General features: G+C 33.0%; 2 protein-coding genes across 2 annotated transcripts; both read right to left on the reverse strand.

The window, feature by feature from the left end:
* Positions 1-1734: 1734 nt before the first annotated feature.
* LOC134855502 (uncharacterized) lies at positions 1735-6800 on the reverse strand. The gene is made up of 3 exons (XM_063872040.1): positions 6582-6800; positions 2808-2942; positions 1735-2118 (listed from the first exon to the last, which is right to left on the reverse strand). The coding sequence occupies exons 1-3, from the start codon at positions 6723-6725 to the stop codon at positions 1933-1935; spliced, it is 465 nt and encodes a 154-aa protein (XP_063728110.1). The 5' UTR covers positions 6726-6800; the 3' UTR covers positions 1735-1932.
* A 7162-nt stretch (positions 6801-13962) lies between these two features.
* LOC134855247 (multiple inositol polyphosphate phosphatase 1-like) lies at positions 13963-18598 on the reverse strand. Its single transcript, XM_063871712.1, has 6 exons — positions 18498-18598; positions 18021-18228; positions 17273-17388; positions 16666-16801; positions 14725-15035; positions 13963-14414 (listed from the first exon to the last, which is right to left on the reverse strand). The coding sequence occupies exons 1-6, from the start codon at positions 18544-18546 to the stop codon at positions 14104-14106; spliced, it is 1131 nt and encodes a 376-aa protein (XP_063727782.1). The 5' UTR covers positions 18547-18598; the 3' UTR covers positions 13963-14103.
* Positions 18599-18899: the final 301 nt, after the last annotated feature.

Raw genomic sequence — 18899 nt, forward strand, 5'->3', positions numbered from 1 at the left:
CACAGAATGTTCCGACCAGAGTCTTAAAAAAGTATAGAAGTTTTTTTTCAAATTAGTGTTATTCGAGTCATAGTCTAAAGGCCGAGTTTTGTAGAAAAATGGCTCGAAAAACAAAAAACAATCGACTAAAAACTAAAATCCCAAAAACTAATTTTACTTGCGTAAAACTAAGATTACAGGGCTTAAATTTAGGAGAAATAAGCTCTGGTAAGTCTGCTCGCTCGCTTTATTCGCTCGAAATTAGTTCAAAAATCAAAAATTTCAAACCGGGTTTTCTCGACACTGAGAAAATTTTACAGTTTTAATGCCCTTCGAATCACGACTAAAAGGGCTTTAATATGACACATCACACGACCAATTATGATGATTAATTGTGGTACCTGGTTTTGCGTGAACAACAAAAAAAGAATAAAAACATAACCCCACCCGAATACAAAGTTGCTCCCCATTTTTCAAATGGTCGGTTTAATTATGATTTATGCACCTAGTAACGAAACTACTCCCTAGAGCAATAGGGGGGGTAGTTAGAAGATCCCAAAAATCTTTTAAACTAATTATAAACAACCATGACATTTTTTTACCACAAACATCAATTTTAACGACGCCAATTCGAAATATTTGGCAAAGAAAACTGTATATTACACAAAGTGTTCAAGAACCGATAGATATTTTGATATTTTACACCGGTTTTCAGGTATTTCCTCATGTTGAGGGGATCCTTATATTCTTGAAGTCATTTTAATTTTTATTCAATACTTTAAAACGAACTTGCGTCAATTGTTGACCAGTATGAATTTTGGTATGTACTTTCATTTGCTAATCCAGCAGATATATAATTCTAAAAGGCTAAAAACCAAAACTACTTTCTTAAGCTTATTTATTTTCATACACATATATCAACTATCGATTGCTTTTGTTTTGGTTAAGCAGGTTCATTTTTGAACACCTCTCATATCATAGATCATAACACAAAACATTCGGCTCAATTTGATTTTAAAAGTTCATTTTTACACACCCGCTAGCCAGATAAGAAATCATATGGTCAGATTTTTGAGACTCGTTAAAAAGTGTACGCCATGTATACATGTATAAAATCAGCCTTTGAATTAAACCGGCGAAGGCTGATACGTTTATACTCGAGGGTGTGTGATGATATTTAAATAAACTTTCTTCGCTTTTGAAAACACCCTCTCATTTTTAAACTGGCGTTTTCTTTTCGCTTCGAAAAACGCAAAAACATGGTGAATACGTCATCGAAAACTTCAAAAGAAGTTTTTGTTTGCATATCAAAATTATCCCACAACTCAATTTAGGTCGTTTTTAGATGAAAAAAACTATCAATCATAAGGTCAGGGGTTCGAGGCTCATCATGGCGCACTTTTGCTTGTTTGTTCGATTGAACGTGAGGAAACTTCCCCCAGCCGATAAAAATTAATTTATAAAATGTGTGTAGATTTTTAGCAGGAGTACAGCAGCGGTTCTCTGTAAAGAGCTGAACAGCTCGTATTTTGTTCCTTTCCCTCAAAGATATTTTGTAGTATCTAGTATAATATTTTGTTTCATCACAGAGTAGAACCACAGTTTACGGAAGTTTCATTCATTTTTTTTGAAGAATTTTCAATGAGCAGTTTCAAAAAATTGCCCTTAGCTTCAATCAAAATCTCAATTAGCCTCAGTTGCTTTTAATTAATTTTTCATTTCAAGACTCCGTTATAATTTTTTTTTCATTCGAGGACATCGTAATCAGTTCAATTTTGAAACATCGTCATTTGAAATCAAGAAATCGTGAAAATCAAGCACTTTTATTTTCAGTTGATGAATTACTTATTGTTTTTGCATCAATTCAGTCAAAAGTTGAACTTCGAAGTTCAATTCTGATGAAAAAAAACTACAGCCAAGGCAGTTTTTAAACATTGTCATCAGATAGGAAAATCAACTGCTTTTAGTTTCAGTTGGTTTTGGTTCAGTCGTTCTTTCTTTGTGTCGCTTCAAAGCCGAAGCCCACGGTCTAATGTCAGGATTGGCCATAGTACAGGCCATGAAGTCACGGAAGGAGGAGAAACACTTTTCCTCGTCATATTTGGGCGCGTCTTTGCTTTTCAACTCGTGAATTTTACTCTGCGGCAGAGTGAACAAATCAAGTCTAATACTGTATTTTGATACTTAATAATATAATCTTTAATTTAAATTAATAAAACTTCAATTTATTTTATAATTAATCAACATTACGAGTCCAAACTGTGCATTTTGTGCATTGTGAGCGGATTCCGCAACAAGGACGCTCTCTTTGTTCTTCTTTTGTTCTTTACTTTCTTTTGATCGTTTCGACAAAATTTTAACATGTTTAAAGACTTGTCTCTGGAATCCAGGAACATACAGACACAAAATTGTGCTCCTATCCAGTGCACAGTTTGGCCTCGTAATGAAGTTAAATTCGACTTAAATTCGAATAACATGTGAATTCACAAAGAAAAATAACTACAAATAAAAAATCACAAGGCATTTTCATTTTTTCGTTGTTTTGCAAAAAAAACTTTTTTTTCTTTTAATTTTGCAAAAATATTTTTTCTTTTAATTTTGCAAAAAAAACTTTGTAACACCTCAAAGTCAGGTCAAATTCTCACCTGCGCATAATATTAGATGTGAGAGAGATGAAAAAAATATACCGCAATTTTAAAGATAAAACTTGAATTTTCATCCAAAAAGCAGTATCATAGTATCAATTTACCATATATTGATAGAAGTTAAAATTTGCTATCAGTGACAGTTCATTTCTTCTTTTCGGAGAAAATATTTGTTCACCCTGCCTTTGATTTTTTTGAATCATCTTCACTGCGTTTAGCATAGACACACAAATTCTCCCATGTTCTGAAATATCGACCACAGGGACCGATTGAACTATCCACGCAGAAACAAGACCAATTCAAATCGTGTACAGAGTCCTGAAAAGAAAGAGTTTGAGATGAATTTTCAGGTTCTTTATTCAACTCTTTCACTCGATCATCAATCTATCTTGAACCGAAATTACGCTCTGCATTCATAAGATGAATTTTTGAATGTTGAACATAAAATTGAGTGGAGAAGTTTTTTATTGTCAGATCACATCACAAATTACATATCTAATTATGATTTTTGATTAATAAAAATTAAGTTATAGAAATCCTGAATACCATAGAAGCGGCCATCAGATCTTTGCCACTGTCTACTTTTAAAAAAATGCTTTTGAGTTCGCTTGTTTCAAGCCAGCTTGAGTAATCCTGATAATCTCGTAATCGATAATAACCTAATCAAAAAGGTAGATTGATCAATTGATTGCCATCGAACAATTGTTCCAATCTAAGCAAATCTAAGATAGCTCAGCTCAAGTAAAAGCAAAACTTGATGTTATATTTATGAAATTGCAAGTAGAAATTGGGGATTGAAATCTCTTGTTAATGAAATTTCAGATTTTGCCAACGTGAAATACCGGTGAGTATCACAAAAAATAACCTATGGAGTTATTTACCCATTTTCTGAGAAAATTTTGAAAAGTGGCTCTTTTGATAAGAGACACAAAGATCATTAGCGAACGAATCGCAATTACGGAGCATCAAACAGATAGTGAGGCCGAGAAAACGCTTTCTAAGATGTTTAAAACTTAGAGAAAAAAATTCCTGCCATTCATATAAAACAGCTATATAAAGTTCAACCCTAAAACACAGTCTGAGAGCATCCAACAATGCTTTCTTTTTTAAACTTATTTAAAAAAGTCTATCAAAACTTAAGGTTTCAGATTCTTCTTACTTCATTGCTATACTAACAAAAAAACAGTCGTCCTCATGCTATGTTCTGATAACAAATGGAAAACGCAGATTCTACTTAAATCCATTAAAAAATCTGTTACACAATAAATTAATCTGAAAAACGAACAATTTTTTTTGTTTCATTTCAACTACTAAACACTAGATCTTTTAAATTATCTTTGAACTTCATAATGGCAAATTTAAAACAAAGATCGGAAGCATATAAAAAAACTTTCCAATTTCTAAGCTAAATAACTAACGGAAACTTTTTCAGGTTCCCAAATTTGAAGAATCTATTGTTTATTTCATTACGGAACAAAAAAGCAAAATCAATCAGTCATTCTGATAGGAAACGCCGTTTGCTTCACCTGTCAAACGAAATACACAGGATCGGGCTGCAAAACATCCAAACTTGAAAGACTTAACAAAAACTTTTTCAAATTCTCCAAAAATTGAAACAGTTGTTTATAAAATTATATTTCCTAATCTATGGCATTTCGGATTTCCAATTTTGACCTCAGATTTCTCAAATTTGCAAACTTTAATAGTAGGCTGCAATATTTAGCTGAATTTCACAAAACGTATAGAAATGTTCAGCAATTTAGGAGAAACGTGAAGTTTTAGGCTTATGAAAATGAATGATTTATACATATTTTGGGCAGATGGAACAATCTCGCTGAAATGAAAGAACTCGAATAAATATAATTAATCCCAAAACACAAGAATCAAAACATTTCTGAAGCACATTTAGCATTTTGTATGAAATCAACATACTTCGACAAAAATTGAGCCGAACTAATTTTTGCGTTATCGCAACAATTTACTTATTTGAAGATGAAAAAATGCTTTCGTTGGTTGTTGATGAATTATTCATCTAGAATTAGATACCCAAAAACTTAAAAACTACCCACGCCCAAGAACAGTCTTGCTGTATCAGTTCGAAGTGATGAAAGTTCGAATCAGACTCACAAAAGAATTAATGGCCCGTGCTAAATAAATTGGCCGGATTGGTAACGATAATTTACACATTGATGAGTTTGACTAAGCTGAGTATGTTAATAACTTTATTAAAAGCTTCACAGACTACATATACACATTGATCTTTGTATAAACTTCATATATTAAAACCTGGTATATTATTGGCAAGCATTAAAAAAAAAGAAAAAAAACAAATCAGCATTTTACTTTTTGATTGTACGCGTATATCTAATAATGGTCAACGTTTTTTTTTGCAGCTGATGTATTTTTGTACTTTGTTCAATTTTGCAATTAGCTATAGATTTTACGTATCAAAGACCGCTTAGATCAAAATACTTTCAAAACAGAAAACAGCAATAATCGAAAGTCTTTTTGACTACGCACGCACTCATAGTGCCTCTTAGTTTTCAATGATGACGATGAAAAATGCAAAGAATGTTTGATTTTTCAATCACCGATAAATAAGTTAAAATTTTCTAAACGAAACAAGAGGCGTAGAGCAGATTGTTTTTCCTGTTTTAATGTACAGTGTTGATTTAAATTATCCAAAACGAACAAAATTTGAAACTTAAAACGAGTTTTCCTCAAATTGGGCTGAAGACAAAAGAATTAAGATAATTATAATTGCTTAAAATTTCACCAGAATTAATATAATACAAAATGGGTCATTTTGGCTTTTTTAGTAATTAATCAAAAATTGCACTGAAACTACCGAGTTAATTGATGAAACAATTCATGAAAAAGTTATAAAAGCCTTTTATACAGCCCAACAAAGTTGAAGAATGATAAAATCTCTAATACCTGTATAGGGGAATATATTTTTGGTTGATAACCAAAAATGGTCATTTTACTACATAAGAAACAAAAAATTTGTTAAAAACAAATTTCAAACGTTTTGCGCAATTTTATGGAAGTTTTACTCTTCTAGAACTTCGTTGGGCAGTTTAAGAGGCTTCTTATATAATTTTATTTGATAGATCTTTCTCAAAATTAACTCGGTAGTTTCAGCGTAATTCTTGATTAAGTAAAAATACCCAAAATTACCTATTTTTGGGGTAAAATTTTGGTTGCGAATTTCAAAAAATAATTTACATCTTTTTATTTGTGGCGAAAATTTACGCAATTTCTGTTTTCTTCATTTTTTGTCTAATCTCGAATCCATTTGAGAAAAACACGTTCGATTTTTCTAATGTTGTTCGATGTGTCCGGTTATTTCAAATCAGCACAGTTAGATATCAAAAAAAAATGCAATCCATTTGTTATGAATAGCTGATCGTTTGATAAAACAAGCGGCAAAAATTTAATAATTTTAGGAAATTAATGATCAAAACAAAAAACTGCCAATTGTGATTTAACTACTATAGGGCTACTATTATGGGAAAGAGTCTTCAATTGCAGCTGAATATCTATTTATTAAAACGGGCACATTTCAGAGAACCGTCACTCGTAGATTAAAACAAGTCTTAAGAAAATCGAAAATGTAACAATTTTAACCGGTTGATGTGCAAGTAGCACAAAATTTTCAGACCAGAATCATCAGACTAAAAAATAGTTACAAAGAGGCGCTAAAAAAATTTCGAAAAGCAATTTTTACAGGAGTATTATAAAATAAAATATTACTTGACACAATCCGATTATAATATTTGATTGCTGATTTTGAGGGAAAGAAAGTAAAAACCCACGCGAACACAAAGTTCCTCCCCACATTCAGTGGTCGGAACAAAAATTTTTGCCGAAAAAAATCAATTTATTAATTTATTTAAAAAAAACAGACATTAAGCCACTATATCACAATTGCCATCATTACTACAACATACCAACCTTGTTGTATTTTTGCTCTTCTAGAGTTTGCTGTCGTGCGAATGCCGCCATTTTCGCAGAGGGAACCCCCAAATCCTTATCGCGCACGTGAACAACAGTACACTTCGAGGTTCCATTCGAAGGTGGCAACTCACAGTATGCCATTTTGTAATTCCAAAACTATATTTCAGGCAGAATTTGATTTTTCCAAGTGAAATTAGCACTTCATATTCATTGCAAATCTAAAAAAAAAACAAACGCATGAATTGCCAGTTGCATTATAACAGAACTAGCAATGAATCAATTCTACAACTACGACAAAGTCAGAACCCCAATCAAGTGGAATTCAAGCATGGAATTGAAGTTTAACTGCGCACATGGAAGTGAAAAAAAAACGAATGGTTCGAAAAACAGTCGATTCGAACATTTCGTTTCGTCAAACAACTCAAAAAAACTTAAGTAGTTGTTGAGTCGTTTCGTCAAACAACTCAAAAAAAAATTCTTTTGAATAGTAGAAAAAGCTGTGCAATCAAATGCGAATGCAGGCAATTTGAACCCTTTAAAGTTCAGATAACGACAATTTATCTTGTTTGCAAATGAACTTTTCACCTCATTCATCCAACCTAAATTTAGGAATCACAAGTTATCAAAGATTTTCAAAGAAATCTACGAAGTTTCGAATCACAAAAACAAAAATCTAACTGACTCCAATCTGTTTGCATCTATAGCAGCTTCAAAAACTCCTCCTCTATTCATTGCAAATTTTAGCTATCCAGATTTGACAAAAACTTTTTTTTCAAAAACTGACAAGCATAGTTGCAAAGAAATCGTTATACAAACTATTCTACTACCATGCCATTGTTCAATGATTTGAAACGTTAAATTGTGCTCAATGTTAAGTGAATCAAATGCTTAAGAGAAACTTCTGATGAAGTTGCCTGCGGGTCAATTTCCAGGAAATTGGGATCATATGTCTGAAGTACGAACTGACTGAACTCCAAGCCAAACCATCCCAGTGACAGATCCGACCAATGAAAAGCCAGTCCTCCAAAAGAAGCTTAGAATCAGCTGCGACAGCGGAGAGTACAAGTTTCCAACAATAAATTTTTTTTTCTGGAATAAATTTACATGTTAGGAACTAAATGATTAACAAAAAATAAAATCATTTACTTAAGACATGAGAAGGAATCGGGCAAAACATATTCCATTAATTTCTCTCGTTTATTGCGAATAGATGGAAACGCTCAGAAAAAAATCTTGGTAAAAAAAATCGAGATCCAAAAGTTCCTATATGTACTCAAAAACAAAAACTTTGCTTAAAATCTTGCAAACAAACAATCTGCATGTCTCAAAAGAAAAATTTGATGTGAGAATGAACAACAAAACTTTGCTATAAACCAAGACTAGCACAAGACTCGCACCTACGGTGTTTCAAATAAATCATTGAACATAAAAATAGCTTCCGAAAACAAGTACCAAAACAGCGATATTTAATACAATCGTGAACATAAACTGGGCTCATCTAATAGGGGTTTCTATTTCATAAAAAACGCCATATCTAGAAAACCAAAATGGTTTGAGTAGATAAAATCATAGGAAAAAATTGCTACCCTATATTGTACCCTGACAGCATCCCACCATAGGGTTGAGATTTTCTATTTATATTTGTTGTTTTTAAACCTATGTTTTTTTTTCAAAAAGTATTGAAAAAATAATGAGAAACGCCATATTTGGGAAATAAAAAAAAATTAGTGCAATAAAACTTAGAGGCCATATTTGTACCCTGATATTACCCCCTGAATAAGCCATGACAGATCCCTACCATTAAGGTTGAGAATTTTATGGTTTTAATTAATCCAAATTCAAGAAAAAAATCATAAAAATCACCAGATCTCGGAAACCAAAAGAGTTGAGCAGTCACACCTAGACGCCTGATTTGCAAACTCTGAGTGCACCCAGACAGCACCCAACTAAAGTCTTGAGAATTTCAAGTTCGGTTAATTTTTTTATATCAAATTTTATTTTAAAAAATTGAAAAAATTATAAAGAGCGCAATATCTCGAAAACTAAAAAAAAACAATACTCTGACGCTGACTGCAAGCCTTAATACGGTTGAGAAATTCAAGTTCGGTTAGTTTTTTATATCTAAGTTTTTGACAACTAAATGAAAAAATCATAAAAAAACAATATCTCGAAGATTTGAGCAGTCATAATTGGAGTCCAGATTTGCAACCTTTGAGTATGCCCTGGCAGTGCCTCAATACAGGATTGGAAAATTCAAATCCATTAAAGCAAATTGTGGAACAAAAATTTTAATAGTTTTAGGTTGCGAATTCAGGGAAAATGTACAGTTAAAGCATTCGCGCTCCAACAGATTTTGAACGTCGAGTTGAGCTAAAATTTCAACCCTTGCAAGGTTTAGGCCTTTTAACAGATCAAAATTGGGACGGACCTCTTAAACATGTACCAGAAGAAACTTCTTAAGCATTGCAATATACGATATAGCTTCCGTGCAAAAGTTTTTCGTTAAACATGCAAAAAATACTACGTTGAAAAAGCTTAAACATGTAAACATAGGGAACTCTTAAACATGTGTCAAGTTAAACGACAACTAAAAATGTATAGATAGATAGAAATGAAAACGAACGCAAACAATTTGCTAACGAATGCTAGAGTTTTAAACAATTTCCAGGAAAAAAAACTTGCAGAAAATCTGAAGAAAACGTGTAATAAAAACCCACTTAAATCTAAACTATGAAATAAGAACTTGCTGCGCAACGTTAGGAGTTCTGGATCACAACAAAAAAGATGACAATATAAAAAAAGACAAAAAGGCCCGTAAAGCCAAAAAAACACGGCAAATAAAGGCAAGTTCAGCTTTATTTCAAAACGTTCAGCCGGAAAAAAATGCACTAGTGAATCTCGTGCCAAACTCAAAAAAAATTCTTAGTCCAAACAGTCAAGTCAAAATCACAAAAAAGAAGAAAACAAAACTTTTGGAAATATAATAACTTTTATTCTTTAATTTTGACATCTGAACACAATACGCTATGGCATCAGCTTGAATCGATTTAAAATAAAACAACTTAATCCTATAACACACCAACAAATTGAAACTATAACTAATTCAACGCAATTTTAGATTAAAAATAAATCAGAAAACTCTCATCCGAAAAAACTGAAATTTTAATGCACACTTTATTCAAAGTTCACATTTTTTTTTCAGTTTGGGCGTGTTTAAAAACCAGCAAACTGAAATACCCGATCAGTAATCCGACAAAAATTGAGACGAAATCATTAAGCCGACAAAGAAGCGATTTAAATCAAACATTTGTGCGTTCCAGAAATACGCATAAAAACTATGTTGCCCTTGAAACGACTCACAACTGAGTCACTAAGCCGATGAATCATTAACCTAAACCATTTAAGCGAAATAACGTTTTTATTTGAAAAAAATATGTACGAAGTCAAAGGCTATTAAATTTACAAACAGCAGAAACAAATCAAACATTAAAAGCAATAACAATTAAATTGCGCACATCAAAAAACACAAATCTAAAAGTTGGCATCTAGGCTGGCTAAACATTAGAAGATAAAAAATAAGTTGACATTTTTTTGGAACGAAATATTTCCCGTTTGAAAAAAAAAACAGGTCCCGTCAGATTCGAACCCAGGACGTGTGTCGTCTCAAGCGTATTCATTACCTCCAGAACAAAAATGACGGAGAGGCAGAGAAAACTGTATTGATTATGAATTGTAACTAAATTTACAATTTCTAACGGCTCATTCTGTGAACAAAGTTATTTAAGGGAGAAAAGTCTAGAACCCGATTGACATAACCTTGCGGATTACAAGGGTAATTAGTAAAAACCAATATATGTATTTTTCTTCCAAAAAATCCTTCAAAATTTCGGCTTGAGGCAACATTAAAACCCTACTATACGCAACAGAAAAAAAATTCGAACAAAAACTGATTTTTAATATCTTTTTGAACTTACTTTAATTACATTTTGATCATTTGTTTATTGTATTTTACTTTAAGCTTTCCGATTAGTTGCCTAGACTATTTTAAATAATCTTTATTGTACTTTACTGTCTTGATGAATAGAGAACTTTTAGCTGAAGTGTTCTTTCTTCTTTCACTTTTCAAAAGAGAACCCAACGAACTAAAAATAGAATGATTGAAAACGGCAAAACAAACAAGAGAGAAAACATTTTCGCCAATTGGGTGTTGATTCACCTTTCACGCCGAAATATTCGAACTTGACATTAAAAAATGAAATTTTGACACATTTTAAGTGGGAAAAACTCACACCCAAATTATTTTTTTATTATTTTTTATCTTAAAGTTTGATAGATCAAAAACTTCACTACAATCTGTTTCTTATTTGGTAAAACAATGAAACGCCAGCTTTAAAAAGCATCAAAAGTTAATGCGGATCAAGCTGATAAGTTTGCATAATTAAGAAAAAACTCAAGCAAAATCACTAAAGGCGATAGAAGTATAATATTTGGGTTCCTAAATATAAGACTCCCTGAAGAAAAATTACGTATCTGTTAAGTCTTCGGAATCAACTATTGCAATTTTGTTTCAAGCGTTTTTTAGTTTTTCATGAAAATGGCGGGACATTTTTTTGCTTTTCCTAGGATTCCAACTATCAAAATTATAATCTCAACTCCAATCAGCTAACACAGAGGCGAGGCTGCGCTTGGCAAACACAAGCGATGAAAATGCAAAAAAAAGCTCTCAGCAGGCAAAACAAAATGAAATAAGGAAAAGATTTAAAACAAACCTAGAAAAAAAGTTGAGATTAGGAGTATCACGTTTTCACAACTGCTCCACGATCACTTGTAGTCCTACAGATTCTATCAAATTGCCACTGTTATGCAGCAAAAACTAGACTTAAGTTTTAAAGTTCAGGATTTGAATAGCCAACCTATTGATTCGGATTCGCACGTCCTCATATCTGTGCCAGGGTCACTTGGAAGTACACTAGTGGCCCAGCTAAGGCTGAATCTACGTGTTCTAATATTTTTGATCCTATACTGTACTGATACGGAAACACGTAAATTTCAAAATCTCAAAAAGAAACGTTAAAACCTAGTGTTTCTCAGCTTAATAGTGAATTAAACGAATGGGGGAAAAAACTACAAATCGCTCTTTTAAGTAAGCCTTTATTTCAGATTTGGCTTGGTTGTTTTCGAAAAAAAAATTGAAAATATTCCAAAACACGATCAAAAATTCGAAAGTTTGACTGTTCCTAAATGAAAACAGCCCCTCTGACTTCCACGCCCTCATTTGTAGATTGAAGACTTCCGTGCCCTGATTGTTTAGATTGAACCCTGAATATCAGGTTTAGCTAGTACATTTCGAGTATAGTGACGAAATTTTAAAACGCAAGGCATATTTTTACAAAACGCAGTGCATAGCCGCTCGCGCAGGTAAGATTCGCATAACTGATTTTCTTTTTCGGTTAAACCCTTCATCTCCAATTTGGCAGTGTGGTTTTTGAGAGTAGACAAAAGTTTCAAAAACTAACCTAAGTAGCAAACAACGTTCTTGTTTGAGGCCATAACTTTTGGAGGGGAAATTCTTGTAATTTGTTCTTTTGATTGAAACCTTCATCTCAGTTTTTTGCATTTAAAATTTGAAACAACGAAGAAAAAAATAAATAGGTCAAAAATACCCCAACTGAAACTTCGATGGCAGTAGAACGTTAGGTAAAAGGAAAAGAGACTATCTAAAAATGCAAGCAGATAAAGGAGCAGCCAGTGTTTTAATTGTACTAGTTTTTTTTAGGAAATCGGCAGCGTAGTTATTGCAAAAATGAAATTTCTGCAAAAAAAAGCAAAAAATTTCCAAAGCGTCGCAAAAAAAATAAAACAACAATTACCATTCATTTTCACAATACATATTTGTTCAAACAGGAGCTAACTAACACTAGCCAAAAAGAAAGCAGCAAAATATGTCATTAAACTGTTTATGCTTAAATAAGGCTAATTATGATTAAAATGAAATATACCAGTAATAATACACTACGCTTCTCTTGTATAATTAGCTTTTGAAAAACTTGTTTATGAAAAACAAAAATCTCTTTTGAAACCTCAATTACCCAGCAACTTCGGAAGAAAAAACTTAAAAAACAGTAGAAAAAACCAGAAACACTTCGCAAACACAAGAAGAAAAGCAAAAGGGAGCTTTGAAAATGCCAAAATGCAAAAGCCCAGATAATACAACATAGAGGCGAAGCCCAGCTTCGCGCTACTTGCGATACATTACAAACATAAACAAGGGCTAGTCCAACAAAAAAAAACAGGGACAAAAATCAGTTGACAATATTTGTTTTAAGAAATAACTTCATCGACCAAGTTTTAACATAAACATTTGTCTTAAATGAAATTATTTTAAAACAACTCAAGAAGGAGAGTTGACGGGCTTAATTATAAATTATAACAACCTTCACAAAATGTTGTTATAATTTTGGGCTAACGACCAAAAGCTGGGTTAACGACCAAAAGCTGCGCCGAAAGAAATGATGTCATCAAAAGCTAAGCTTAAAAAATCCCCTCAGCGTGAAAATCTTTTTAACAGGCAAGCGTTTAAGATGAGGCAACCAAACCGATACAATATACACCGAATCCTTTTTTGAAACCGTAGAAGCTTTAACTGAAAACTAAAATAGAATAAAATAGACTGAAAAAGTTCTAAAAAAAACAAAAGGAATTGAACCAACTCTAGATTAGTCCACTAGATTACGAGTTATTGACTTTGCGACTGAGCGAAATTGCGTTTCTGTCTTAATAAAAACTATCAAATAGTATAACCATTCAGCAAGGAATGCGCCATACTGAAGCGGATAAAACAAGAGCCATTAAATCTTCATATGATGTTTGAACAGTATACAAGCTAAGTTCAATTGCACACAAGTTCGAAAACCCATGTGTGCAAGCAAAATCAGTAAAAAAAAAACTGAAAATCTAATCTACCACAAGCATTTGCATGGATAAAAATGTCATTAAAAATTTCGATAACCGTATGTTTCAAGAAACCGACGCTTCTTCAGGGTTGAAAATTTTCATTTTCACGGAATCTGAGTAAGAAAAGCTCCGATGATGATTTTCATGACTTCAAAACTTGAAAGCGTCAGGCGATTAAAATTGATTTAGCAGAGGACAGCAACCAAATGCCCTTTCCTTCTCGGCGACGGATTCGATTCGTCAAGTTTACGATTTGCTTCGCTTCGCATCATATCTTTCTAGAACTTACGAATCGTCGTCTTTCATCAATCTTGTGTTCGCATTACGTTCACCCGGCTATATTTTTACGTTATTGAGGGTCCCTCGTTGTGCACATTTTAACCAATTGTTAACTTTTTCACACATTGAACGAAAACTATAAAAACATTGAAGCCAATAATAAACTAAATATGTACAACTATTTCAGGAAAAGATCAAAAATAAAACTCTTTTTTAGTGGTTTTGTAGCTCGCTAGTTTTCGTCAGCCATCACAATACATGGAAGAAATAATTTAAACATGATCCTTCATAATTCCTCTGTTTCTTCACACATCTTTTCGAACTCTTCGATACTGCATGTATCCAGGAATTGCGTAAATTTCTTATACGGTACCGGGCTATTTGGCCTCAATGGATCGTTCAGCCCGTCCAAATACAATAAGCGCTCATTAAGCAGAATGGTTACAAAATAATTGTCAAAATAACTGTTTTCTGGCTTTCGGCTTTGTGATCTTTCGGGTGAATAGTACACTGTGAATATGATATTGGCGGCCATTGGAGCTAGACGTGAGGAATGAAAGTTGCGATAGATTGAGTAAGTGTCTGCAGTCAGAGGCTCTAAAACATTTATCTCAAAGTTATTCAAAGACTTTACCAAAGATCTTTAAAAAACCAGCCAAAAAATTTTGAATTGAAGAAACTATTTAACTATTCCGGCCTTTGACAACAGAAAACAAAAGTTCACCGCTATTACAGACATAGATGAAGTTTTAGGATTCTGGATTGAGAAAAAATTTGAAAATCACATTTAAATAGAACTAAAATGTTAACAGCGTTAATCGATACCAGTGAGCATGGTGCATAAAATGAGACCTCTCGCACTTTCCAGGCACAACCAGCTCTCATCAAAACTTCGTAAAAAACTCACCTGTATAAACAGCATCCATAATGCCCAAAACGGGCAAAACAGTTTCTGCATGCGCCGCCCTCACAATATGACTGAAGACTTGATCACTTCCATCGCCAATTTCTTCATTTTCGCCAGTCTTCACTGTGACGTCATGATTGACAGCTGTCTCTTCAAATTGTTCACACTCCTTTTCATCTGCCTTTTTTCGCTTTATTATGTCATGCTTGACAGCTTTCTGAATGTCTTGCGTAATAACACGAGTGAGGTAACAAGACGAAGTGTAGCTGATATTGTAGCCCCGATAGCTTTTGTAGTATACCTTCAGATCACTAAAATTGAAACCATTCCTTGACTGGTATGTCCTATTGAGGGGAACCCCTCATGTCAGTAGGACGTATTTCTTTGAAAAGGGGGGGGGATTAATTGTTAAGTAGAACCGAATTAGATTTTTCAGCCATTTTTGGAACGGTTAGGTTTCACTTGATCGAACGAGCCACCTAATTAACGACAAACAGTTAAAATTGATTTCATTTAGATGTGTAATTACAAAACGAATGTTCGGTCACGGGACATTGAAGTTGCACCGTTTTGATTTCAACGAGAAAATGAACGAACTTTTTCTTCACATTTTGTTAGTTTTCTCTGCAACTATTTAAGATATAGGATTCAAACTTTGACAGAGGATAGATGAAATTGTTTGAAATGGCTGCACCGGGCCAAATTTAAAAATCTTGTTTTGAATGCGTAAATTAGCCAGCTTATCATAACTAACTTAACAGGTGTTCTTGCTGTGTAAACAACCTCACAAACATTATAAGTAATTCAAATTAATGGGCTCAAATTAGTTTTGGAAAGCTGATGAGCTTGACTTACTCATTATGTTGCCTAAAAATGACAAATAACAGAATTAACAGAGTTAGTTGATCCGGCCTCGAGAAATGGTCATATCTGTTATTATGACACATAAACTTAAAGTTCTTTGGAGCTTATACCAGAAAATTGGAGAAAACTTACACAGAACACACCTGCTAATGAGAAGCCTGTGCTTAGATTGGAGCAGTATTTTGCAAAATATTTGCTGAAATGGTTCTTTTGTTGACTGCATCAGCGCGAAGTTAGTCTTAAAATTATAGCCGTTTTCTTACGCCGGACCACGTACCTCTGTTAATTCTGTTATTTGTCATTTTAGGCAACATAATGAGTAAGTCAAGCTCATCAGCTTTCCAAAACTAATTTGAGCCCATTAATTTGAATTACTTATATTGTTTGTGAGGTTGTTTACACAGCAAGAACACCTGTAAAGTTAGTTATGATAAGCTGGCTAATTTACGCCTTCGAAATAAAATTTTTCAATTTTTGGCCCGATTAAGCCCTTTCAAATATTTTCAACTACCTTTTGTCAAAATTTGAATCCTTTATCTTAAATAGTTGCAGAAAAAGAACGAACAACACTTGAAGAAGTTCGTTCATTTTCTCGTTGGCATCAAAAAGTTGCAGCTTCTATGCCCCGTGACTGTATTACATTACCAATATATGTAAAGAAACAAACAGAAGCCCTGAAAAGCCTTGGAAGAAATAGATTTATAGACTAAGTTGGTGTCAAAATTGTCGAAGCCATTAAAACGTCTAAGTCGTCAAAAAACTGTCCGTTTTTTGGCGCCGTGTCAAGTTTTGCCAAAACTTGTCAAAATTTCAACCCTGCATCTTAATCAATTGTTCATTTGCTTGGTTGAAAAAATAAGTAGCAACTATTTTTTTCCCAAAAAGTTACAAATACATTTTTTCTTCAATTTGAAAAGATCACTTTTCCTGATGAGGCATATCAAAAACACAACGATCTTTTGAAAACCCGAGTAGGAGTTTGAAAAAGGATATTGTTAGCAACCTACTCCTAGTGCGAAAAAGGAAAAATAGGCTAGAAGGTAGAAGGCTAGAAGGAAATCCCCAAAAATAAAATACCTGCAATATTCGAAGGTCTCCAATACTTCCTGTGGAATGTATTCACAAGGGGCATAGTCATTGAACATCATCTGTGCATGTGAACAAGCGGTGTAAATATTGCTCAGAATTGTTTCGTTCATCGAACACAATCCACCTGAGAGTAGACAGGATGGCAAGTTATTCAGCTAATTTATTGTGATTTTTTTTTTAAAAAAAAACTATAATTCAGTTTTTTAATTTAGAATTTGAATTGATTATCATATTTATTTTGCGAAAAAGTTATATATGTGAATTTGAAAAATATTTTTTGGATCTCAATTTTTCAAATTTTTAATTTTTTCAAATTTTTATTTTTTTCAAATTTCTCAAATTTAACTGTTCTAAATTTTTTAGAATAATCTATAAAGTTTTTTAAGACCTCTTTACAGCTTTTTGACCAAAATTTCAGCCCGAAATTTTGAAATTATATTCTGCATCAAAACATTACATTAGCTATTTAAGCAGAAATAAAAGTGCGGCCAGCTTGCGCAACAAAAAAACGACAATTAGGTGCCTTACTAAAAACTCATAATCCGTTGAAAGCTCATTCAGTTAATGAAATTGAATTCTAGACATGCCAGCCTGCCTTCTGCACAGAAACTGTCCGACAACAGCTGTAGACTAGATTGGAATGTGGTGGTGTTTTCGAAGTCTGTCACTTGATACATGGCAGTATCGTTGTCATCTACACTTACTACATATCTAAACAATTTACAGTTGTCATCTATACATACTACATATCTGTAAAAATTACATTTTTAAAGTACAGTTTCAAATATTTATCACATAATTATTTAGCTAAAGGGCACAATATATATGGATTTAAAAATTCCTTTTCGAATCTTAATTTTTTTGAAAATTTCATGTTCACAATTTCGACCCAGATTAGTCACAGAAGAAAACAGGGTTTCTTCAGCTTTATTACAACATACTTCAAGTGTGAATACTGAAAAATCTTTTAGTTTTTTTTTCAATTAGAGATGATGAGTCTCGCGAACCACTCAGACGCGTTCAGACAATTCATCATATTTAATGATATGTAATCCGGGTCTGAAATGGCCAGATTTCCTCATCTGCACTAACTTTTGCATCGTAGTGAACTCTTTCTCGAATAAGCGGAGTAAAAAAAGTTCTTCATGTGCAAAAATATTGATCATTTAAAAGAGGGTAGCTTTGATCGTTTGCTCTTGGTCAACGTAAAAATTTTGCTGAAAATCGAAGTAAAAGTTGTCCACTATTTTGTCCACTAGCATATTTTCATTATGTCTGTTTTGCCAAACATGTATTTATTAACTACTTCCAAAACTTCAGCAGCAAATAGCGAAAAGACTAACTTTTCACAAGCATCATAGAATCTCAGCACCGTGTCGTTTTCAGGCGGATTGATATCAAATATCAATTTCTGCTGCAATTGTTCAATCCCGTCTTTAACTGAATCTGCAGTCGCATCTTGAGGTCCATCGAAAGCGAAGTTGAATTGAGACGAATCGGTCAGATTGAGGAGTCCGTAAACATACCAGAAAGCGCTTTCATATGCACGTTCTGAGATGCCAGGGATCTTTTCAAAAACTTATATTAATCATAAATAAATAACTGATTGTTCAAATTGACAGACTCCATTCGATGATTTGTTATCATATTGAAAAGAAAGACGGCGCATTTATATCATTTAAACAAGTTCTTAAAATCGTTTTTTGTAATCACTCCTTTCTAACACAAACACACATCAATTCTATGGTGAAGTCTTATCTTGAGAAAAAATCAGTGTTTTTGCAGTTGTTTTGCTTCTTAAATAGAAAAAGATCCCTTTCCTTTGTAGGTGGCATCAACATATATTTTGTCGAATGGCACGTTGCACATATTGGGCCAATAAGAACAGACTCTCTCGCCAATTCCAATCAAATCCAGTCGTCCCTGAAATTAAAAAAATCGAAAAAATGTTCCCCACGTTATCATAATTTTACCTGAATTAAAGGCTGAACAAGAATGAAAATACCACGATGATGGGGCAAAATAAATATAACTTGTCTGAATTTTTATACCTAGCTCAAAAATACTTTGCAAACAAAATAAGAACAGCAAAAACCATTTCTAAAATACGAAAAAAGGCCTTGAAAAAAAAACGAAAAAACAATACAGAGCAAGTAAAGTGATACCCATTTTATTTGCGAGTTGGATCAAAAACAAAAGGGATTCGTAATATAAAATAACGC

The sequence above is a fragment of the Symsagittifera roscoffensis genome, chromosome 10 (assembly GCF_963678635.1).
Source record: "Symsagittifera roscoffensis chromosome 10, txSymRosc1.1, whole genome shotgun sequence".
Classification (NCBI taxonomy): Eukaryota; Metazoa; Xenacoelomorpha; order Acoela; family Convolutidae; genus Symsagittifera; species Symsagittifera roscoffensis.